We start from the raw sequence: 24,843 nt of genomic DNA, 5'->3' as shown, positions 1-24,843 counted from the left end.
TTCAACAAACTTTGTAATTTGGGAAATTAGTACCATTGATTATTAATTACTGGTAAAGAATACAATTTTTCTATGGATTTTACCATTTCTATTATTTTTACAATCCTTTTTTTTATTGCTCATGACTGTCAAAAATTCATGATATATATGTGTATTGACTTACGGTAGTTCCATGTAATTTCTACGGTAATGCAATGTTTTTGGATACGACGGTCAAAAACTGTTGGTCTTTTACCATTTCCTACCGTAAATTTACTGACTTTCTTTGCAGTTTCGACTTACGGTAGTTCCATGTAATTTCTACGGTAATGCAATGTTTTTGGATACGACGGTCAAAAACTGTTGGTCTTTTACCATTTCTTACCGTAAATTTACTGACTTTCTTTGCAGTTTCGACTTACGGTAGTTCCATGTAATTCTACGGTAATGCAACGTTTTTGGGTACGACTGTCAAAAACTGTTGGTCTTTTACCATTTCTTACCGTAAATTTACTGACTTTCTTTGCAGTTTCGACTTACGGTAGTTCCATGTAATTTCTACGGTAATGCAATGTTTTTGGATACGACGGTCAAAAACTGTTGGTTTTTTACCTTTTTTTACCGTAAATTTACTGACTTTCTTTGCAGTTTCGACTTACGGTAGTTCCATGTAATTCTACGGTAATGCAACGTTTTTGGGTACGACGGTCAAAAACTGTTGGTCTTTTACCATTTCTTACCGTAAATTTACTGACTTTCTTTGCAGTTTCGACTTACGGTAGTTCCGTGTAATTTCTACGGTAATGCAATGTTTTTGGATACGACGGTCAAAAACTGTTGGTTTTTTACCTTTTTTTACCGTAAATTTACTGACTTTTTTTACAGTGCACAAGGTATGACTTTAAAAAAAAAAAAAACCTATTTGTTTTTTTTGTTATTATCTGTTATAGGAAATTAGTCGTCATCTTAAACAACTAACAGTGTTTGAATTTTTAGCTTTTAAAATAGTATTAAAACACATAAATTCCAAGCTAATTAAAAGAAAATGGCATAAAACATATTTCTGGTTATTTTAATTTCATCCTTATCCATCGTATAAAAACCATTAAAGCTTTTAAGACTGGTATTTATTTCATAGCCCATTATTTAGCTCTTTATATACATTTTAGCCACTATTAAGAGCCGCTGCAGTGGGTCCAAAGAGCCACATGTGGCTCCGGAGCCATAGGTTGCAGACCCCTGTCATTGACTAATGCAGAGGACAAATTATCCACTGGGATCAGCTTATAGGCCACTTCTTAGATTTTATTTAATTTGTTCAGGCTACTTGGTATGGGGGGATGGTCATTTAAGAAGGGGGATGATTTTTAAGATTTTTTTAAGATGGGGGATGCCATGATCTCGACCCCCACCCCCCTTGTCAGGGTTTGGTGTTGGGTTGAGGACCCAAAAGCAGAGGCAAGTTGGCAGAGGTGAATTCTGGTGGGTTTAATGAAGTTTACAGGTACGGAGGCAGGAATCAAAGATCCAACAAAAATAACAATGAACCAGAACCAAGGAGACATCAGGGGAAACCAAACTCTAGGAGCCAGGGAAAGACGAGGTAAACAGACAGACACAAAAGCAAAACACAGTCCAAAAAACAACCCACCCAGGGTGGGCGAGGGCAACAAAAAGTCTCTGGAGGCAGACAAGGAAGAGTCTCTGGAGGCCGGCCGTGGGGCCGGAGGCGAGGCAGACACTCTGGAGGCCGGCCGTGGGGCCGTTTGCAGGTGTTTGACGAGGATCCAGCAAACAGGAACTGAAGAGGGAGGCTTTTAAAGGGGACAGAGACAAAGAGAGGGCTAACGGGAGGATTGAAAACAGGTGAGGACAGAGCAGAAAACAGAGCTAGGGAAAGAGGACACAAGAGGGCAGCAGAGGACAACAAATGGAAAACCAAGACTGTGACACCCCTTAACTCGAGTACTGGATGTATCTATTCCTTGTGGGTTGTAATGGCCATCAAAGTTCAAACTTTAATCTTTTTAAGAAAACAGGGTAATACTTAAAAACTGATGCCTCCTTTAATATGAGCACACTTGACCTGTTTTGCTAAGAAGATCAGGCAAAAAGATTAGCATCTTTACATACATTCTATATAAGTAAAGTGCAACTCAGCGAGGTAGGACATAAATGCAGTTGAAAAATGAATTTAGAAAAAGATTTCAAAAATTATAAAAATATATTTTCTTGCTACATGATTGCGAACATCATCTAGGAGGACCTAAATAAAGATGTAGGCCTACCTTTAGTAGAACAACCTGCTTAGCCTAATTTGTCCTCAATCTTTTCCACAAACAACTATTCCAGATGTTATGTAGCTCCAAGATACCAATGATCCGGATTTAATTAAGCACCGAAAATGTATTACCTAAGACAAATGATCAAAACTGCAGCCCTCACTGCGGATCCACTGCATTTTCTGCAGTTAAAGAAGGATCCCTCCCCTGGTGCTGCAAATGACTTAGTGTCTTTGAAGAAATTAACTATGAGAAGAATGAATCAATTGGCTTATTTACCAAAGACATACCACTGTTTCTAAAAGAAGAAGTGGAGGTGATGGAGAGAAGCTGCTGAGATTAATGTGCCCATCTGCACTCTGTAGTTTCTGATCCCTCAGCGTAACAAGGTTGATACCTTCACTTACTCTCTTGTTCTCTAATGACAGCCGTTCTTTCTGCATGTGGAGATTTATCCTGCTGAATGTCAGATTTACTTTGTCAGACATTAGTCGCTAACTTTGAGTGCAAATCAAAGCTTTGTAAACCTATTTCTGCACAGAGGGAGATCGTCTGTACCCAGAGGAGAAAAAAAAAACATGTCCTCCTTTTTCTCTGTCTCGCAGCAGTAGTTTCAACCTGCCCCCGTTTCGAGGGTGCAGCACTAGGGCACATTCAAATATTTAGCTTTGTGCATCAGGCCAATTGCTGTGCAACGGATGAAAATTTGTTTTGAAAATAAAAAAGCATGCAGCAGCACAGCTCCGTGGCTGTGCAATAACCCTTATTTGCCCTACTTACTATTTGAATCGTACCCCTCACCCTCATTCACACACTTCCCCAAGCACAGAAATCATGATGGCTTGGCAGCGCTGCTGATGTGATTTGGCAGTACTAGGGCATGATTCCTGCTGAATGCCCTGAAATGTTGTTTTGCCCGAGCCCCCATCCCCACATTGTGTGTCCTCTCCCAGCAGTCAAGCACCCCTCTACTGCCATCACAACAAGCAATCTTATTTGCAGTATTTAGATAACAGGAGTACTTGCATAGACTTAAAGAGGTCCAAACCCCTTCAGTTCAATTGATAAATATTCAAATGTTCCCTTACATAACAGGAAGATTTACAGATATTTCAGTCTCAGGAAGAGCTGTGGGTTTTTGTCCTGGCTGGTGAACAGTAGAGCAGATTTCTGTCCTTTTGGACTCGCTGAGGCGGTTTTTGTCGTTAGGCTGGTGCCCATATTTGTTCTTATATTTTGGAGAAAACATAATTGCTGGTTAGATACTCCTCTAGATACTTTGTAGTGGGTTCCTGTGGAAGCATAGAGTCCCTCGCTTTGTTTTAAGGTCCGTCCAGTTCTAGTAAATCCAAGCAAAAGGCTATTTCTACACTCTCAGATTATCCCACCAGTGCTGCCCCACAGACAGGGTCTGAAGGTGGAGTTCTGGAGAGGGCGGTGTCTTCTGGTGACCTTCTTCTCTCATCCTTGTTTTTTAAAGTTTTTTTGCTTGGTATCTTTACCGTTTTGTCATTTGGGTCAGTTAGCCTTAAGCAGAGGAGTTCAATAATCTCTGATAGAGCAGGAGATGCATAAACAGGTTGAAGCATTTTCTGCTGTAATGTAGATCCCCTAGTCCAGGGGTGTCAAACTGGTTCCAGAAAGGGCCGTGTGGCTGCAGGTTTTCTTTCCAACCAAGCAATAGCACACCGGACTGCTTTCATGTCATCAAGTGAGTCCAGTCTTAACAAGATGACTTGATGAGATGAATGGAGGCTGGTGTGCCATAGCTTGGTTGGAAAGAAAACCTGCAGCCACATGGCCCTTTCTGGAACCAGTTTGACACCTGTGCTCTAGTGTCACAAACCTCGGATTTCCTGTTCCAGCTGCATTGTGACCCTTCAGTAAAGTCCTGAGATATGGAAAATCACCAAAATAATATAACATTTGATGCAGGGAATTTATAATAATTGTAGCAGAGCCAGTGAGCTCTGCATCTGTTGTTTTCTTATTTTGGTGTGAAGCATCAGCTGTGTTTGTGTTAGGAACGAAATAGTAAAACATTTTGGTGCAAAGCTGAATATTATAAAGAAGTTGCAGTGTTTCAGTTAATACTCACGCAGTTGCATCATGGAAAAAAAATCATGGTAAAAATTCGTCTAATTTGAAGTAAAAGCCAAACTATCCTCCATCAATAAAAAAAGCTTTAAAATCTGCTGCAGTCTTGTTAAAACCTACAGTAGTAATATGCATATATTCATGTTTTTCTTCATGTGTAGAACTTTGCCATTTAACCACTGTGTTAGTAATATCTGCCATTACACATTCTAAATAACTGCATTAATTTTTCATTAATGGAGTAATCTAATTACTTTATGTGTAGCAGTAAGGACTCTACCTTAGTGTGACAGCAACTAAAATAATTAAAGCCCCACAGATGTAGTGATAGTGTTCCTCAACTGGAAGCGCTTGCTAAAGTCAGAACTAGATATTCCTATGATTGAATCACACTATCCTAAAAAACAAAGACTATTAATGTCAATTAAGAGAAATCCCTTTTACTGTCTTACTGGTTGATAAAACTGACTGATAAAGCTGCTTTTCCGACACATCGGTCTTTAATTCTTCAGTGTTTTACTAAATTCACTTGCATAGTTTACTTTCATTTTTTTCTAAAATGTTGTGTCTTATGTTTAATGTTCTATCAAATCGCTTGATAAACATAGTTTCCAACATTAGCTCTATTTAGTGGCCAGTTTAAGCTTGCATAAATATCAATTTATGTAAAGAATTTTCAGTCGATTGTCTTGACTGACTTCTCCCACCACAGACATTAAAAATGGTGTAGATTACTATATATTGTTTATAGGTATGTAGTCATTTTCATTTATTGTTTAATTTATTCAGTATTTATCATTTAATATTTGATAGTTGAACTAGAATGTTTAAAGTTCTGATAACAGGAAAGTCATCTAAATTCATCAACATTTTATTATAAAAAAGTGTCAGAAAATGCAATTGCATAGTTACATTGACTAGTTAGAGGTTCATTGGATTTCTAACTGAATTAACAACTCAGTTGCTTTTAAGGAGAATTAACAAGTAACTATAAGTAGAAGTTTATTTATTTATTTACTTTTACAGCCTGATGCTGTTTAACTACTTTTTAGGGGTTGTTTTTAACCCAGGATGGCAAATTGCTTTTATCTTTTAAAGCAGCGGTCCCAAACCACCGGGCCGCGGACCGATACCGGTCCGTCGTTCATTTGGTACCGGGCTGCACAGAAAAAAGTATATATATATAATTTATCGACGATGAGAGTCTGAGTGATGTTTTATTTTGAAAAATATAAAAAATTGCGGTATTATCTCCCAAATACATCAGTCGGTGCATCTGTGCCTCTTGACACAGGTTAATTCAGTTCAAGACTCATCCTATCTATAACATGGTATCTTTGTAAAGCGGGATTTTCTGCGGTTACAGCGACCAAAACAAAGCTACGGAGCAGACTGGACATCAGGAGCACACTTTGTGTGTCATTGTCTCCGATTACGCCTAGATGGGACCGGCTTGTTGTTTTATTTTTATGCTATTAGTATTTTATTTTATGCTAGTCGTATAATTTTACTTGATCGTATTTACCCCCCCGGCTGGTCCGTGAAAATATTGTCTGACATATAGTGGTCTGTGGTGCAAAAAAGGTTGGGGACCGCTGTTTTAGTAAACTACCCACTATTCAGTATTTTAACCAAAACATCAATCAATCCATCTTCTACCACTTCCACACTCATAACAATTAACCTAGTATCAATGTTTTTGGATTATAGGAGGAATCCAAGTAGAAATTACTGTAAACGTACAGGGAGAACATGCAAACTCCTTGCAAAGGGTTCCCAGGCTGGGAATCAAACGAGGGACCTTCCCACTGCAAGGCAGCAGCGCTACAAACTGTACCACCGAACAGCCCGGACCAAAACATTTAAAGATAAACTGAATCACAATGCACAGTAGCGGCTGGGACACCCGGATTTGCATTTTTAAAGAAATTCATTTTTTTATTTAGTGTATTCCTTAAAGTAATAGTTTGACTCTACACTATTTCTCATTTTAATTAGTCATTATGGGATTTTTTTTTATTTTAAGTAAGCAAGGTTTGTTAAAAAATACTTATCTAAATTTAGAAATGTTCTAATTAGATAAGTTTTTTTATTTAACATTACCTTTGCTTGGTAAGTGGACTAATCAATGATGTAGTGACCTGCTCTTATCATGCAGATTTGGACTGTGTTGGGACTTCTTGTCACAACCTTTGTGTTTTATTGACAGGAATGCTGGGCAGCAATGGTTTCACAGGCTCATCCCAGAACTACAGCACCCTGCTGCTGGAGGAGGAGGCTGGGCGTCTGTATGTGGGAGGCAGAGGAGCTTTATATGCACTGAACACCTCCAACATCTCCACATCTGCAAGCCTCACTGTAAGTGTTTGCTGCAAGCCAAAAATAAAGCCCACTTATTTTCTTTGTTTGAAAAAAAAAAAAAAAAAAATCTGCAAAACTAATTTAATGAGAGAATTAAAAAAAAAAGTCTGAAAGAGGAAAATCTAATAATAGCCTTAAGCAGACAGACGGAGTAAATCCTGTTGTGTTCCTCTGGCTTTTACGGATATTGGCTTAAATGTACCAAGAATTTATTTAAAGCTTTACTGGATTTAGAACTTAGTAAAGCAGTCAGAAAATAGTGTGTGTTGTGCTTCTCTGTTTTCCTATTTATCTCAGACATTCACACCCTCTTTTTCCATTATGTATCTCACTACCCTTCCTGTCCATCTCTAGAGTCTATTAATCAATGTCAGTGCCTTTTATTTAATGGTTGAAGAGAGTCATCTATATTATCCCACATTGTTTACAGCTTGACTGGAATGTCACCCCTGAACAGAAGAAGCAGTGTTTAAACAAAGGCAGAAACAATCAGGTACACACTTACAGTCTTAATTAAACTATTTTCATTTTCTGCCTAAATAAGTTATTTATCTTGTTTTTTTTAAAGTTACTTCAATCTATTTTTTTAACTGATTATGTCAGTCTGATCTTTTCAGCTAAAAAAAAACAAAATTAAGTGGACTTTTTGTTGAAAAGCATAACCAACCAGATTTTCTCTGTTCTTTGCAGACAGAATGTTACAACCACATCCGCTTTCTGCAACGATACAATGAAACTCACCTGTACGTCTGTGGAACAAATGCCTTCAGACCTCTCTGTGCTTATATAGTAAGACTTACTGGACTTTACTGCAGTGTACAATGCTTTGCATATTTAAAATCACTTATTACTAAACACAACAAGCATACAGATGTACTTAAAATTATGTGATCTTGAAATATAAAAACTTTCAACACCTGAATAAACCATGAGAGATTTCGTTTTCTAGAAAATCAGAAGGGAGTCGCTAGTATTTTTTCCTTCCACTCAACTTTCCATTTATATTTTTGCATATTGCTCTTAGCAGCGTTTTCACCAATTGCTAATTGTGCAAATATGGAAACTTTCATTGACTTCAGGACAGCTTTAAAGTCAGCTTTCTTCTCCATGACTTTGGGAACCATTACATCATATTTTGTGTTTTATCTCTCTCTATTGTTATATCCAACTATTCTGAGAAATTTAAGCAGTAGTCCTAAAAAACAACAGAGCTAACAAATCAACAGAGCTTACATTTTAAATAGTTAGATTATCTGTTGCACCTTGGATTAATAAAAAGCATGACTTTCAATTTCTGTGAGGAATTCTTGAATTAGATGTTATTTAGAAATATTCTGTAGGTGCATTAAGATGCACACCCAGTTCAGACCTCAGGAGGTTTATATCAACAGTATCTGAAATTTATTTTGCAACATAGGAAAACCAGATCAGCAAAGATCAAATTAATGATCTGCTGAGTATTTACAACCCAAAACCATCTGAAAAGGGTTTAGCACTGGGATGACTGAAAGTTCAAAGAATAAAAGAACATATGGCTCCTTGGATGCAAAAGAAAAGTTTAAACTTGTGTTGTTTTTTGTCTTATCTCCTGTAAGGATACAGAGAGGTTTAACTTCTCATCTGGTTTTGAGGAGGGAAGAGATAGATGTCCATATGACCCAGCAAAGGGATACACCGGCCTGCTCATTGGTACGACTCCACAACTTGTTGCTTATCAGTTTTATAAATGTTGCTTCTAAAATGACCTGATGGCAAATAGGTGTGAGATCTGACTTCAGTTGTTGGAGGCATAGAACAGGGATACCAGAAATAGGGGTAAGGTGCTTTTAAAGAGGACTATTTTCTTTAGGGATTTTTTTCCCCTCTCATTTTATAAAAATAGATAAAAAAAGTTTGAACATTTTCATGTCTTGTAGACATTTCATTTCTAGCAATAAACAATAAGTGTACTAGTAAGAAGCTGATAGCTGTATGCATTAAAACAAGAGAGATTTTTGGACTTTAATCCATCTGTCATTTTTTCCACTTGATATTAATAGTTAAAATCTTAAATCCCTTCTATCTTAATCTGTCTTTATCCAACATATTTTCTGATGGGTTTCTCAGATGGGGAAATGTTCTCGGCTTCCCAGTATGAGTTTCGCAGCTCACCAGACATCCGCAGAAATTTCCCCTTCCCCACTCTGAGGACGGAGGAGGCCCCCACCCGCTGGCTTCTTGGTAACTAAACAATAATTTATAACTATACTACGTATTATTATCGAGTCCTGAATATTTATGACAAGGTTCCTTTTAAAAAGTTTCACACCCCTTAAATTTATTTATCATAATAGTTAAATGGATCGAGAAAAAAAATCAAGGTTTTCGATTAAAGTTAACAACGTAGAAAACAAGATTTTAACAATCTAAGATTGTTTTATTCTAATTTTATTTAGTTTTCAGTTTTGGTTTGCTAGTTTTTCTTAGTTACTATTATTCTAATGTTTACTTTTAGTTTTATTTTCCTTAGTTCTGAAACTAATTTGATTTCTTTATGTACTTTTTTAGGAAGGTAGATTTGTTTCTTTATTATTCAATAAAAAAAAAGGTTGCTTCAATCAAAAGATATATTTTCAATAAAAAAAATCTTCACCTCAATGAAACAAAAACTTTTTAATCAAAGAAAAAAAGTATTTGAATGCAAAAATATATTTGAGACTCAAAAAAATACATTTGAACACTGCTTTTCTTTGATTGAAAATGTTTTATTTGATAGAAGTCCAGTCTTTTTGTTTAAAGCAACTTTTTAAATTAAAGTAACATTTTTTTTTTTATTGGACCATATAATGGGTAGGACATATCTGTCTTTATTATTTAATCAAAAAGAAGTTGGTCTAAACAAACAAACAACAGAATCAATAAAAAAGTAACTTCAATGAAAAGATAAACGTTTTCAATCATAGAAAATAGTTTTTGAATGCAAATAAAATATTTGAGACTCCAAAAAATTGCATTTGAACACTTTTTTTTATTGTTGAAAATGTTGTCTTTTGTTAAAGGGATCTATTTTGTGTTTGGGCCATACATGGGTAGGACATTTGTGTCTTAATCATTCAATTTGTTTCAAGTTGTTTCAATAAAAAAAATAAAAAATCAATCAAAGAAAAAATCACAGACTGCACTTCTTTCAAATAAAACATTTTCAATCAAAGAAAAGCAGCGTTCAAATTTATTTTTTGAGTCTCAAATATATTTTTGCATTCAAATACTTTTTTTAATTGAAAATATATTTTTTGATTGAAGCAACCTTTTTTTGATTGAATAATAAAGAAACAAATCTACCTTCATACTTTTTAGGCACAAGATTGATAAATTCAGAGTATTACATGTATGAAATTGTGCATATGAGTAATAAAAAGTTAACATATTTAAACCCCTGGTTCAATTACAGACTTAAACTGAGTCCTGCGGGGAAACAAACTACAAAGCGTGTCCTATTAGTTTGCAAGGCTTATAGAAAACTGATAAACACAAAAATTAACCATAGATATTTGCCGTAATTGCAGGTTTTAGTTAGTTTAACAAACATAACACCATTTCAGATATTCATAGTTTTTCTTTTTTAAAGCTACAGTACGTCATTTTTAGTTACATTTAATGGTCCAACAATACTGAGGCTGTAATGGTACAAATGCTGAAACGTCCGCATCACCTTTGTTATCAGATGATAATGAGGTTTGTTTATCAATAGTATTGTATTAGTCTGTGTATGGTATAGATATATATATGGGCCTAACCTCCCACAGTAACATTTGAGTGTAATGGTGATCTCTTCACTAGTTTGTCAGCTCTTTGCTGCCATAGAGCAAAGATGTTTCGATAAATGCAAGATCTTCTCCTATATAATTATAATATGTATATCCTATATAATTATAATATAATATCAATTTCTAAGGCAACACATACAGGTCCTTCTCAAAATATTAGCTTATTGTGATAAAGTCCATTATTTTCCATAATAATGAACTTTATTAGCACAGGTCAGGCACCTCTGCTGCTGTTTCTGGTTCAAAAGTGGCTTGACCTGGGGAATACAGCACCTGTAGCCCATTTCCTGCACCTGCCTGTGCACGCTGGATGTTTCCACTCTGTATCTGCAGGTCCCCCAAGGTCTGGAATTGGCCCTTCTCCACAATCTCAGGGTCTGGTCACCTCTTCTCGTTGTGCAGCGTTTTCTGTCGCACTTTTTCCTTCCCACAGACTTCCCACTGAGGTGCCTTGATACAGCACTATGAGAACAGCATATTCATTCAGAAACATCTTTCTGTGTCATACCCTCTTGCTTAAGGGAGTCAATGATGACCTTCTGGACAGCAGTCAGGTCAGCAGTCTTTCCCATGATCGGGGTTTTGAGCGATGAAGCAGGCTGGGAGTTTTAAAGGCCTCAGGAATCTTTTGCAGGTTTTTAGAGTTAATTTATTGATTCAGATGATTAGGTGCATACTGTAGCTAGTTTAGAGACCTTCTTCATGATATGCTAATTTTGTGAGATAGGCATTTGGGTTTTCATGAGCTGTATGCAAAAAGCATCCATATTAAGACAATAAAAGACCTGAAATATTTCAGTTGGTGTGCAATGAATCTAAAATATATGAATGTTCAAGTTTTATCATTACATTATCGAAAATAAAGAAGTTTATCACAATATGCAAATATTTTGAGAAGGACCTGTACATAAAGAAATATAACTTACTTATGTATAATATTTTACATTTATGCCAGTAAATCCCTGTAAATATTACAAACCTTATCTCTGATTGCAGGTTTTATTTATTTCAAATAATGAAAATGTTTTCTCCATTTCAATTTCAGTTTTATTCAGCTATAATAACCCTTAAAGTGTTTATTTACCTTCACACCCCAGTATGTTACACACAGCATCATCTAGTGGGTGCAAAAAAAAAAAAAAAAGACTTAAGCCTAAGGGGATAGTTTACTGTTCAGGGAGACAATGACTGTAAACAAACAGGGAGAAATGTGGCAGGTTTAAATCAAAGCACATGAATGTGTTAAAGTGGCCTAGACAAAGTCCCAAGTTAAGTAGGTGATTGCAGACACTCTTCATTCAGTCTGATGGAGCTAAAGCTGTTATATAAAGAAGAAGGGCAAAGATGTCAGTGTCAAGATCTCTTAAGATAGAAGACATAACTAAAATATTAGCAGCTGTAGTAAAACATGGTTGCCAAGCATTTCAGGGTTATATTACTGAGAAGCATGCATCAATTTTTATCACAAAGATGAAATGCTTGGCGTTATCTTGCAAAAAAAAGGGAAAGAAAAGGAAAGTCGTTCTGTTAAAAACTGGTTAATTAAAAGTTAACAGAAATTCCTACCTGGGGAAAAAAAAAACATGACATAAAAGATGTTTTGCTATCATGTTCTTATTGTGATCCAGTCATACTTAAACTTCCTTCATCTTCAGTTTCCAAGGAGACACTTCCCAGACTGCTAACAGTTTTGTGTTTGGACATGTGGGTCTGTGTGCACAGAGGCAGATTTCGTTGGCTCTGTGCTGCTGAAGGAGAGCATCAACAGCTCCATAGGCGACGACGACAAGATTTACTTCTTCTTCACCGAGAGAAGCCAGGAGCAGATCGCTTATCCGAGCCAGTCCAAAGTGTCTCGGGTCGCCCGGGTCTGCAAGGTCAGACAGCACATTGGCCAAATCATGAGTAGTTACTCATGTTACACTAGTCTTTTTTTCCTGCAATGATTAACAAAAGCTGTTTTATTACCAGGGTCAAAGAAAGACATTAAGCATAATAAAAGACGCTAGCTAGAGCAAAATTTAAATAATTTTTTACTGTAATGTTGGTGATTCAGGGTGAGTGAAGCACTGATTGAAGCAGCAGCACGCCTTAAAATTCAGCAGCTCTTTCTATGCTGCTTTTAAAGCAAACCTCAATCCAACAAACTTCTGCCTCTAAAAGCAAACAATCTCCTTTTTTTTATAACCAGGGACATGTATACCATGTTTGTCGCTACATGCCCTCCTCTCACTCCTCTCAACTTGTGATACCCTGCTAGACTTCCTTCCACCACCTTTTTCAAGACATCTTTTTTTTTTTCTCTGTCTGCACTCTCTTTGTTTTGTTCCTCTCCATGCTGGTGAAAGTACAGTCAGAGTGCTTTTATGTTAAAATTGCAGCTTCTCTGATCAAAGAAGTGACTAAGAGACTTAGCTGGTGATGGAGCTTGGTTCCCTATTGTGAAAATCTGTACAAAGGAAAACATATAAAAACACAAATTTAATGGCCACTTTGGTGAGCCAGGTTAGTTTATACCAATGCAAGACTTTTCAGTAGAGAAAACCAGAATAAATCCTGTTGATGGGAAGTTTAAGTTACAATCTTGCAACCAGTTGCAGTTATTCATGAGCATTAACCAAATAGGCTGTCTCTCAGTTCTTCATATTTTGCTTGGCTTTCTACCATTAAACAGAAAAAAACAATTATGTGAAAAAAAAGATAAATGATGGTGTGCAAATGGCGCAGTGGTTAGCGCGCACGACCCATGTATGGAGGCCCTGATGTGGCCGACCCAGGTTTGGATCCGACTCGTGGTCCTTTGCTGCATATCTCTCCCCCTCTCTCATACCCCCTTACTTGTAAGCCTACTGTTAAAAAAAATCGAGCCACTAGTGCCGTAAAAAAAAAAAAAAAAAAAAAAGGTAAATGATTTTTTTAAATTTAGTGATCCAAATCAATTATGTCTGATACCAAGTAACTGAATGCCTTGAGTTTTACGGGTCTTGAAGCAGCAAATTTATTTCACCGCCATGTTTGCCGCAGGTGTAATGCTCTTTTCATGAAGTATGTATGTATCGACTTTATGCCAGATGTAGCCTGACACAGCAGCTTTCATTCACTTTACCTTTTTTTGTCTCACCGAATTTTTTACCCAAAAGTTTTGGCAAATAGTCTGAGTTTCTTAGTTTGTTTTGTGTTTTATTTAAAGTCCAAGGATCCATTTCAAGAAGCAGGTTTAACAAACTCAGATTCAAATGGGCAACTCTAAATTGATCTAGCCTAAGGTGGGGAACTCTAAGTTTTCGGTTTCAAAATGGCTGCTATGGATAAATTAAATCAACTCTAAGTAGAACCACTCAAACTTGAGCACGTGCGTAACAAGTATGATAAGCCATTATCAGTGGAGCCCCGATTCGATGAGTCACCATGACAACAAGAAACAGGAAGTGCCTATTTCACACTGCTGGAACTACAGATTTTAATGAAGGAATGAAAAAAAAAAAATGGAGAATGTGTTGAAAAGACAGAGAAACAGTGCTACAGCGGCAAAGAAGCGGATGTTGGCGCAAGAGAAGATTACTGGCCGAGTTAATGCGCATTTTTATATGAAGTCTCTATGGCAGGCCATTTTCACATTTATTTATGGCACTCTCCTCTCTGTTGTTCCATTAGTAGTTCACTAAAATAATATTCTTCCTTATCAAAATCACATTCCTAGACTTAACTGTAATAATATACTTTCTATATTACATTTTTTTTTAGCAGAAACTGAATTTCAGAAGGCAAAATTATTAAATTATATTAGTAAGAATTAAGTTTTATATACTTAGAAATGTTAACACATTTAAGTGGCAGTTTTGACATCTATCAGCTTGACTGAATATGTATTTAGGATATCTGAAAAACATTTTTTCATAGCAAAATAATACAAATGTTGATCGGTAACAAAAGGAGTATGGAGATCTGAAATTAATTTTTAGAAATCCAGAATATTAATTCCAGATGTGAAGAACGTCTTTTTGTTTGAAATGATCATTTTGACAAAAAAAGTTGTTTTTTTTCAGATATCAGGAATATATGTTCAGTCAAACTTAGCATCATTTATAACATTTCCTATACACACATATGTAGGGCATCAGGGTGGGCATATTCGGCGCTGGAGGTGAGTCAGGCTTTCGGACTTTGCTTCAGATGCTCATGCCCACCTGTGGTTGCAGCGCTACCCTCCCACCGGTTTTGAATACCTAAAACTTAAAACAGCTATAATACTTTATTTTTGGTGTGGAAATTGGGATACTATTTATATAATTTGGTGCTTATGAAATTCTTCATTAATGATTCTGTTATCCTTTTTGTTAAAATAAAGTGAAGGATACCACAAGGTCATTTTCAAGTTGAGTTTTAATGCTACGGTAGTCTTACTATCGTATTCTTTTAAGAGAAACAGAGAAAACGATCCAAGCAAACCATACTTCCAATACACTATCAGTGGTTCTCAATCCTGGTCCTCAAGTCCCACTGCTCTTAATGTTTTGGATGTCTCTCTGTTTCACACCTGCTTGAAATGATTGCAGCAACCATTAAGCGCTGCAGAAGCCTCTTAATCATCTATTCATATAGGTTGGCTGATTATGCAAATGCTGGCATTGTTTTGAGGTTTTAACAGGATTTTTGAAAAGGGCTAATTTTTTAGTGGTCAGTCAATCCAAAATGAGTTATATTTAATAACAAAGCTCAGACTCCTCTCTTCATGTTGCTTCATCAGAGCAGCAGAGAAAGTAATAACTCAGTCTGAACTAGGCCACAGCAGCACATGCAGATGTAGAGCCAGTCCCCAAGCCAGACAAGACACTGGTTGCAGGAAGATCTACAGATAAAGAATTTGCCTCTGGCCTGTAACCACTGAAGGGTTGATTTTTCTGAGCTGTCTAACTAGTGTTCCCTGTTTCCATCAAGTTCTTTAGCAACCATTGCCTGTTTCCACTGAAAAAGGGGGGCAGAAATCACTGCCATAAAAACGTCATTATGGTACCCCAGTCATTTGGATGAAGTATATACAATCAGCAAGATGTAAAAAGCTTTCTTCAGTGTCTTTTCTCCATAGTGCAGAGCATATCATCTTTGCCACAGGCATATATTACATTTTTATGCTGCAATTTTTGACTCTTCTCTCTCTTAGTTCTTGTTTTTTGATTGACAGAAATTGTAATCTGCCAGTGCAACCTTTAAGCTTTGTACACAATAATAACCTAGAATCATCGTTGTATGAAATGCTTATTTTCTCTAGATTATCCACAATCAACCTTTGTTAGCATCTTGGGACATTTCTTTAGAACCAAAGCTCAGCAGAATTAATCTTTTCCCCTTTTTACTGCAGAGGATACAGCTAGCTCTGATGGAAGTTTGTTAATATTTTAGGCGTGTGTGTGTGGGGGGGTAATTGTGTGTGTTAGGAGGATTTTCAAAACTTAGTGTAGGAGGCTGAGGCAGGCAGTGCGGTTTGATTAACAGCAGATGTTCCCCAACAACTCAAACACAAGATTGGGCTGTAAGTCCTGGGCAAACAGAAAAATGAGCCTCCATCTCTTTGTTCAACTCTAAACATAGTGCTCTAAATGACTATTTTACTGCAATACCTCTTTACTCTGTGGATGAAATGTAATTAGTGAAAAAGCAGCTGTCACAATGACAAAATTTACATGGAGTTTTGCAAGGCTCAAAAGTTATTTCTCCTCTCTTTATGCATGTGCAGCCATATTTATGGTGGTGTTTTTGAAAGCTCTGAATTATAGAGTTAAAGAGTGTTGCCGAAATTCTGTTTGTCTGTAATTTACAACAAATAAGACTAGTGAAAAGTTCAAATGCAAAGATTTCAAACTACGCTATGAGCAGTGGCGCCACCAGGTGGTGGCCAAGGATGGCCATGTCCAACCTCAACTCAACTCAACTCAACTTTATTGTCAAATGTGCTACATGGTAAACATACAACACAGATGAAATTGCAATCCTCTCAACCCCACGGTGCATAATAAAATATAAAATATAATGAACCATAGCATAAAATAAAAATAGAAATAAAAACCTAAGATATAAAAATAATTATTAAAATATTTAAATATGCAAACAGTAGTGCGAATGGTGCAAATAGTGTATAGAGTAGCGGTCTTGATGTGGGAGAAGTACTGTAGTGGGGGACGGGGGTATTGGGGGTTCGGGGGGGGGGGGCGAAAGGGGGCAGGGCAGGGAGGGAATTGAGCATCCTCACTGCCTGGTGGAAGAAGCTGTCTCTGAGCCTACTGGTTCTGGCCCAGAGATTCTGCAGCCTCCTCCCGGACGGCAGCAGGGTGTGCAATGCCCTGGCCACCCCACGGGCGACCCCACTCACCAGGTTAAATTGTAGTACCATCAGTTTAGCATTTCACCCCAGTATGCACAGGCAGCGATGTAACAATAAAAATCACACAATAAACCAAGATATCAGTAGGTGTTTACTTCTTTATGATTTCTACAGGCAGGTTTTATTACAATAGTAGATTCAAAATCTAAAATTATGGCTTTTAGTTTCAGGCCACCCCAAGATTTTTAATGGCCCCATCTGGCCACCCCTATGAAACATTTCTGTAGGCACCACTGGCTATGAGGGAGGTTGATGGCAGGTTGCCTTTCAGCCTGTGCCTCTGCTGAAGTTATCAGGTAGCCCTGCGTAGTGTATAAGCAGCTTTCAGCTCGCATGTATTGCTGACTCTGTTGTCTTATCTTCATGTTGAAAATACTCCTTAGATTCTCTGTGTTTATTTGCTAATCAGGCACAGAACCACCTTGGTGTGAAAAAAGGTGTTGGTAAGGTGTAGGTGACAAAAAGCTAACCTGGTAACTGCCTTTATGAGCCTCTGAAGGTTCAGGTCTGAGTCCATCATGACACCAAGATTGTAGATTTTAAATAGGAGGGGTTGATAAGACATTATCAGTGGAGCCCCGATTCGATGAGTCACCATGACAACAGGCAACAGGAAGGGCCTATTTCACACTGCTGGAACTATAGATTTTAATGAAGGAATGAAAAAAAAAATGGAGAATGTGTTGAAAAGACAGAGAAACAGCGCTACAACGGCAAAGAAGAGGAAGTTGGTGCAAGAGAAGATTACTGCTCGAGTTAATGCGTAGTTTTATATAAAGTCTCTAAGGCAGTCCGTTTTCACATTTATTAAGTGCACTCTCCTCTCTGTTGTTCCATTTGTAGTTCACTAAAATAATATTTTTCCTGATCAAAATCACATTCCTTGACTTAACTGTAATAATATACTTTCTATATTACATTTTTTTTTTTTAGCAGAAACTGAATTTCAGAAAGTAAAACAACTAAATTATATTAGTAAGAATTAAGTTTTATATACCTAGAAATGTTAACACATTTAAGTGGTAGTTTTGACATCTATCAGCTTGACTGAATATGTATTTATGTACTTTTGACAGTAGAAGCAAGTCCTGCTAGAAAAAGAAATCAGAATTTCCATATTTTGTCAGTAGAATGAAGCATGAAGGGTTGATACACTGCAAAAAAAAATCCAGAAATAAGTCAAAACTTCTAAAATTAAGTGTATTTACTCTTAATTTGAGTAGGTAAATTAGATGATCTGCCAACGTAATTAGTATTTTTACTCTGAAAATAAGATAATTTGATAATATGCACTTGAAATAAACCAAAAATTGTAAATTGTAAATTGTCTTGTTCCATTGGCAAAGTGTCTCACTTATCTTTTCAATTCAAGAAAAAATGCACTTATTTTAGGAAAAAGTGACTTATTAGGATTAACATTTTTTGCTGTGTAGAAAGCTGCGTTGACTTTGTCCTTAATAAAGCTCTGTGTGCCAACCCCACCAGAGGACACGGCTCTTTAAATCACTACTAAAAGTGAGAATGCCTTCATAACCATCGAAGTGGTTATGATTTTGTTCTTCCTACACTCTGAGACTTTCTTTTTCTTCATAAAATGCAAAATAGTATTTATATCTGAAGAGTATTTCAGACAACTGAGCAACAGTCTTTGTAGTCTTTTTTTAATCTTCATGTTTTTGAATGAGCTTTGCTTCACAAGTATAATCAAGCCTGAAAAGGCATTCCAGATGTACCTGTACAACACTTTTTCTTCCACCAAACTTCCCATTATGTTATAAGGGTGGGGAACAGATCCAGAATAAAAGTCAGATGATGCACTGAAAAAAGTATAACCAGAAAAAGAGTAGACAAAGACACAAAAAAGCTAGAAGTGCAAGATATGGGAAAGAACCATCACAGAGAAAAAATATAATAGTTCTAATAGACTACATTCATACAGTTTCTTTAGCAGTAATCGTTTGTTTTAGAACTTTAATGGTGTGTAGTGAATTAATAGATTGGAAGTTTTAGTGTTTAATTGGATATATGTAGTTACAGTGCATATAAATACTTTTACCCACCCAGTCTTTTCTCTAATTCATCTACTGTCTCCTGTGTTTGCAGAATGACTGGGGTGGCCAGAGGACACTGCAGCGGAAGTGGACCACCTTTCTTAAGGCTAGAATGGTGTGTTCAGTCCCAGAATATGAGCTGCATCTCAATATCCTCCGTGACGTGTTTGTCCTGCAAGGGAGGGATGTTCAAAGCAGCGTATTTTATGGTATCTTTGGTTTGGAATGGTAAGAATTTATATTTTTACTTAAAAGTTTAAGTCATCCTAGTACCTAAAATAAAAGAAACATAAATAGTTTTTTTGACTGCCTTTTATTTGTTGTTTTTAAAGTTTCACTATTCAAAATAATAACTGCTAAAAAAAATAGGACCTGTGGTAATTATTTAAGCCTACTCTGTCCACCCAGACCTAGAACCAAACGTTGATACACTGACAACAAATCTGTTATGCATTTGGTGCTGATTCCTTCAGTGATTAATGACTAACACAAGGTTTTTAAAGTCTATTTTTTGAGCTACAGGGAGCCAATGGAAGGACTTCCGAAATGGGCTGATGTGCTCTACTTTCTTAGTTCTAGTGAGAACATGGGCAGCAGTGTTTTGGATTAGCTGCAGCTGTATGATGGACTTTTCAGGCAGTGAAGACACTGTTGCAGTGATAAATTCTAGTAAAGATAAATGTATGAGTGAGTTTTTTCAAGATCCTGCTTGGAAATTAGCCTTTTAGAGTGGAGTTCATTGGCCACAGAGATAGTAGGTTTTGTCGACCTGTTGACTGTGGCAAATAAGGTGTGAGCATTGTAGTGTAAAGTCTCCTGACTTGAATAAAGGCGCTATTTAAGTACATGCCATTTACCATTTTACCATTTAACATCCCAGATCATTACACCAGACTAGCTCCACCTAGAAAAACTGCCTCCCCATCCAGAGAGAATGTGTCTTTCTAGAGTATAGATCCCAACATCCCATGAAGGTCAAAACATTTACCGTAACGATACCAAAACATTTGCAGATGAGCAACAACAGCCATCAGCATCCCCACACACAGGGAAGACCTACCTGCGTATCACATAGCAGCACCAAAAAACATGTGACCTTCCAAATTTATTTATGTAAGTGGCAAAACAATTCAAAATGGCGTACATGAGAAAAACAGAAAACGTTCTGGGTCTTTGTATGCAGAGTGGATCTGATCCAAAAGACCTGAGAGGTCTGGGCAATAGGTGCACTGGTAAAAAGACTGGAACATATTTTAGAGCTAAGCCTTTCAGTGATTTATAGACTAACAGAAGGATTTAGAGTCTTTTCTCTGAGATATTGGGAGCCAGTGGAATGACTTTGGAACGGCGCTGATGTTCTCCATTTTTTTAGTTGTAGTGAAATTAGCATTTTAGATCAACTACATCTGTCTGATCCAGTCTTCTACCTGTGAAGACAGAGTTGCAGTGAGCCCAATTGGTGGTTTCTAGCTGGATCAGCTCAAGCTGTGTGCTAACTTCTGAATGCTCCTCTTTTGGTTAAAAAAATATTACTTCACTTTTACTTTGATTAAACTGAAGAATTTGTTGGCACATCTATGTGTTATCTGCTTTTTTTTGCATTTACCAAATGCTGAATGAGTTAATTGTCACCAGAGAGGTTGTAATATACAGCTGTGTGTCATCTGCATACTTAGAAACTGATGTTGTATTAAGATCTGAGTTAGGGGGACCATGTAGATATTGAAGTGGAGGGGACCTTAGATGGATCCTTGGGCAACGTCACATGATATTTTATGGTCTCTGATGAACTTTTACCTGTAGAAATAAAAATGTCCCTGTCCAAATAGGATTTAAACAAGTCTAGTGCTATATAGGAGAGTTGAAAATTGAACACAAGAATAAAGGACCATAAATAAATTGTTAACAAGAACCTGGTCACCTTACATAGAAATTTCTACTAACCCTTTTAAATCCTGGATCTTGCTAATTCTAGTGTCCCATGATAACTATTTATTTATTGTTATCCAATATTAAGCTACAACAATATTATTTATTATCAGAATTGAAACTTCTAAACCCCTCCCTCTGACTTCAGTGACCAAATCACCTTCCTAAGTTTTACAAATCTTTTACACTGTAAAAATGATCTAGAAATAAATAAACATTTCTTAAGTTAAGTGTATTTACTCTTAATTTGAGTGGGTAAATGAAATGCTTTGCCAATGGAATGAGTATTATTACTCTTAAAAGAAGTTATTTAGATAAAATGCACTTAAAACAAGACAATGCAATTGTGTTTTCTTATTTTAAATGTAATTTGTCTTGTTCCATTGGCAAAAAATCTCTTTTACCTCTTCAATCAAGGAGCAAATGCACTTATTTTAGGAAAAAAAAAAAAACTTATCTAGATTTCCATTTTTTCCAGTGTACCTGTCCATCATACAATCAAGAAAATCATTCTTGAAGAATTAGGTTTTCAAATTTTAGCAGAATAGTTTGAAGATTTGCACTGATTATAAGGCAAAAGCAGCCATTTGTAAAAGCCAATGGGGATTGGTATCTTCCTATTTCTGCTAGATAATTTTGGATAAAATCAATGAACCTTTGTTTTCCATCAGAAAAGGAGTTATCTCTAATTGAATGAGATTTAATGGTATTAATTAAAGTGGAAATTATTTATTCACCCGCCCCCCAGTAAGCTGAACATCAGCTCAAGTGTGGAAGAATGAGTAAGCCCCTGAAGCAAACACTGTTCACTGGTTTTGATGTTTGAAGACTGACTCCGGTTTCACTTTGTTCTCATTTTTCCTCACAAAATGCTTCTGATGGCTGACGTGGCCACATAATGGGTTTAAGGATCTTTATTCCCTCCTCTAACTCCCTCAGTTTACTAATCTCACCTTCAGGGCATCAGACTGCACAGAGTCACCTGGTTTGAGGTTACCAGATTTTGCTCTAGTCCTTTCAAAGGTGTAGCGCTGAAACCCACTCCCACAATGGATAGGTGTTGATCATGACTCAAAGGAGATTGTTTTTTTAGTTTAGCAAATTTGGTTTGAAGAATAAAGGGATGATGGGACTCGATACTGGTGACAAACTACTTTTATCTTCTCTCCGTTTTCATAAAATCTTAGCTTTTATTGTGGCTGGAAGTCTAAGCATGATAACTCCTTGCTAACCTTTGACTTGTCACTGATGATCTGTACTGTGTCTGAAAGTGGATCTTGTGGGCGGCAGCTCCTTCTTAGATCTTTCAGGTTTTTTTTTTTTCCAAGTCTAAATCATCAATGCTGACAACTGTCCTCTTGACATGTCTTTGGGGTGTTGGATTATATTTCAGGAAGAATATCAAAGCATCTGCCATCTGCCAATACGCCTTCTCAGATGTGCGCAGAGTGTTTGAAGGACCATACATGGAGGTGCAGGATTCAAAATGGCGGGAATACACAGGGAAGGTTCCGGAGCCAAGACCTGGATCAGTAAGTTTCATCCTCCAATTCTACCTATGAAAGATTAAACCACCCTCTGTAGGTAAATTCTACGTTTTTCCCTGCAGTGTATAACAGACCTACATAGATCCCAGGGCATAAACTCCTCTCGAGACCTCCCAGACAGCGTCCTCACATTTGCCAGGAGGCACCCACTGATGGCTAAGCAGGTGCATCCGATTGGCCTGGTGCCGCTCATGTTCAAGAGGAGCGTCAACTACGTCAAGATAGCCGTCCACAAAGAGCTGGCACTGGATGGAAACCTTTACACTGTCTTGTTTCTGGGAACAGGTGAGGTTCATGCATGTCCCATCAGGAACTGATTTTAATTCTCCACCATCTTGGTTTAATACCCGTCTTGTCTTGGCCTGTAGATGATGGGTGGTTGCACAGAGCTGTGTCAGTGGATGGAGAGATGCATATCATAGAGGAGCTGCAGATATTTGCTAAACCACAGCCAATAGAGAGCATGGTGATATCTACAGTCCAGGTATTTACAGATAGAACGTGCATCAGTCTTGAGTAATCCCTTTGTTCCTAACAGAATTAAATAAGAGGTCTTTTAATTAATCTCTAAACCTGCATTGCACAATATCGTGTAAATATCGCCTCAAACGATTTCAAAACGTACTTTTGAAGAACAACAGCAGCAGAAAAGGGAATGTTTAACTTACCACTGTGAGCGCTGTCTCGAATCAAGCTGCGGCCGCGGGGCATTCTGGGGAAGCGGTCAGTCTGAAGAACGCACAAGTCTGCTCTGATGCATGCTCGATAAAGAGGGCGGGTCGAGAGCAACATCCGGGGATTTGGTGCGTTCTCGATCTGGCGTTCTTGAGAATTGGAACGGTACTCGGGCTGAGGCTGATGACGTGTCACGAGTACACGAGCACACGAGAACGCTCAAGAACGCATATTGAGAAACGGCCCATGTCTCGATCCGTCCACCAGGGTCACGTTGCACCACAGGCGGTCCAAGAGTTGGTAGATGCTTTAATCCAGGTCTAGGAGAAGATTCCTTAAGGACATGATCTACCGGGGGGAGTGGTGGCATTGCGCTTGGGTCCCTGAGGTTCTGAGTTCAAGCCCCACTCCCACAAACTGCCACTCTGGGTCTCTGGGCAAGACCCTTAACCCCACACTGCTCCCCGGGCGTCGCACTATGGCAACCGACTGCTCCCCAGGGGGATGGGTTACATGCAGAGAGTTAATTTCATTGCTTGTACTTATGACAGTGTAATGACAATAAAGTTAAGTTCTATTCTATGTGGGAGAAGGTTCTGCTTAGATAACAGTAAAATGTTACTATTTGGTCTAAATGCAAAATACTACATGTGGCAGAAAATCAGCACTGACCCTAAACACACCACTGCTTAGAATAAAATTAGATAAATGCAAGCATGAAACACACAGATTCAACATACGGTTCCATACTTCAACTTTTTTTCTTTTTTGTTTGTTAGAGGAGCATCTACATCGGCTCCCACTCTGGTCTGATCCAGGTACCAATGTCTACCTGCCAGAGATATACTTCCTGTTATGATTGCGTATTCGCAAGAGACCCCTTCTGCGGCTGGGATGGGAGAGTTTGTGTGGAAATATCATCACGAGCGCAGAGGTGAGCCAACAAGGACACTAAAATACCAATAGATGTGCAGTTTTGTTTACAGAGAAAGCAGACAGATACATAAAGAAAAAGGTCAAACTCCTAAAATAAACCAGATTTGTTTTAGATATTAGATCATTTATGTTCCATGACCAGCTTTTACGTTCACACCTGTTAACCCAGCTCCACATTTCTTCCTCTAAGTAATTTTTGGTTTTCAACATAAACAGCAAGAACAACATTTGGTCAAGTTTTATGCACTGAACTTTTAAACACATTCATCACTTTTACTGCGCTTTAGTCTTTGTTTATGTCCTCCCTTTATCTCAACAGCAACATGGAAGCATGACTAATTATTTATACAGCCTCTCCTCCTTCAACATACTGTAATTTCTGAGAAAGCAAGTCTTAGATAGTGTGGCTGACCTGGATTTTGTTTCTCATCAGCCCTGCATAACTCAGCAGGAGCTTCAGGAGAAATGAAGTTGGAAGTTTGGGGGCAAAATAAATCCCCAGAAAAGAAAATATACATAGGTCATAATAAAGTGGGTGGAGCGAGGCAAGGCAACTTTATTCGGGTCTATTCAACTCAGTGTATTTATATAGAGCCAATTCACAACACGTCAACTGGCACTTTACAGGGACTATTCAACCAGATCATACAGTCAGATTGGTAAAAATTTTTCTATCTAAGGGAAACCAGCTGACTGCATCAACTCTGACTCCTTAGCAATTCCTCACAACAAGCATGCATGTAGCTACAGTGGAGAGAGAAAAAAAACTTCCTTTTAGAAGGAAGAAACCTCCAGCAGAAC

At 37.5% G+C, this 24,843-nt stretch overlaps 1 protein-coding gene across 1 annotated transcript in view; it reads left to right on the top strand.

Moving 5' to 3' along the window:
• sema4gb (sema domain, immunoglobulin domain (Ig), transmembrane domain (TM) and short cytoplasmic domain, (semaphorin) 4Gb) overlaps window positions 1–24,843 on the top strand; it is a 59,732-nt gene that overhangs the window by 27,751 nt on the left and 7,138 nt on the right. The window contains exons 3-13 of the mRNA XM_038296944.1: window positions 6,568–6,716; window positions 7,150–7,212; window positions 7,410–7,508; window positions 8,315–8,408; window positions 8,826–8,939; window positions 12,248–12,402; window positions 19,008–19,183; window positions 22,278–22,416; window positions 22,494–22,716; window positions 22,800–22,915; window positions 23,886–24,040. Of these exons, the coding sequence (XP_038152872.1) occupies window positions 6,568–6,716; window positions 7,150–7,212; window positions 7,410–7,508; window positions 8,315–8,408; window positions 8,826–8,939; window positions 12,248–12,402; window positions 19,008–19,183; window positions 22,278–22,416; window positions 22,494–22,716; window positions 22,800–22,915; window positions 23,886–24,040 (1,483 nt within the window). The remainder of the gene's footprint in view (window positions 1–6,567; window positions 6,717–7,149; window positions 7,213–7,409; window positions 7,509–8,314; window positions 8,409–8,825; window positions 8,940–12,247; window positions 12,403–19,007; window positions 19,184–22,277; window positions 22,417–22,493; window positions 22,717–22,799; window positions 22,916–23,885; window positions 24,041–24,843) is intronic.

Source organism: Cyprinodon tularosa, unplaced genomic scaffold, assembly GCF_016077235.1.
Source record: "Cyprinodon tularosa strain WSP-4 unplaced genomic scaffold, ASM1607723v1 ctg38, whole genome shotgun sequence".
NCBI classification, from domain to species: Eukaryota; Metazoa; Chordata; class Actinopteri; order Cyprinodontiformes; family Cyprinodontidae; genus Cyprinodon; species Cyprinodon tularosa.
Note: the sequence above shows the minus strand (reverse complement) of the source record. Positions and strands in the feature narration are given on the sequence as shown.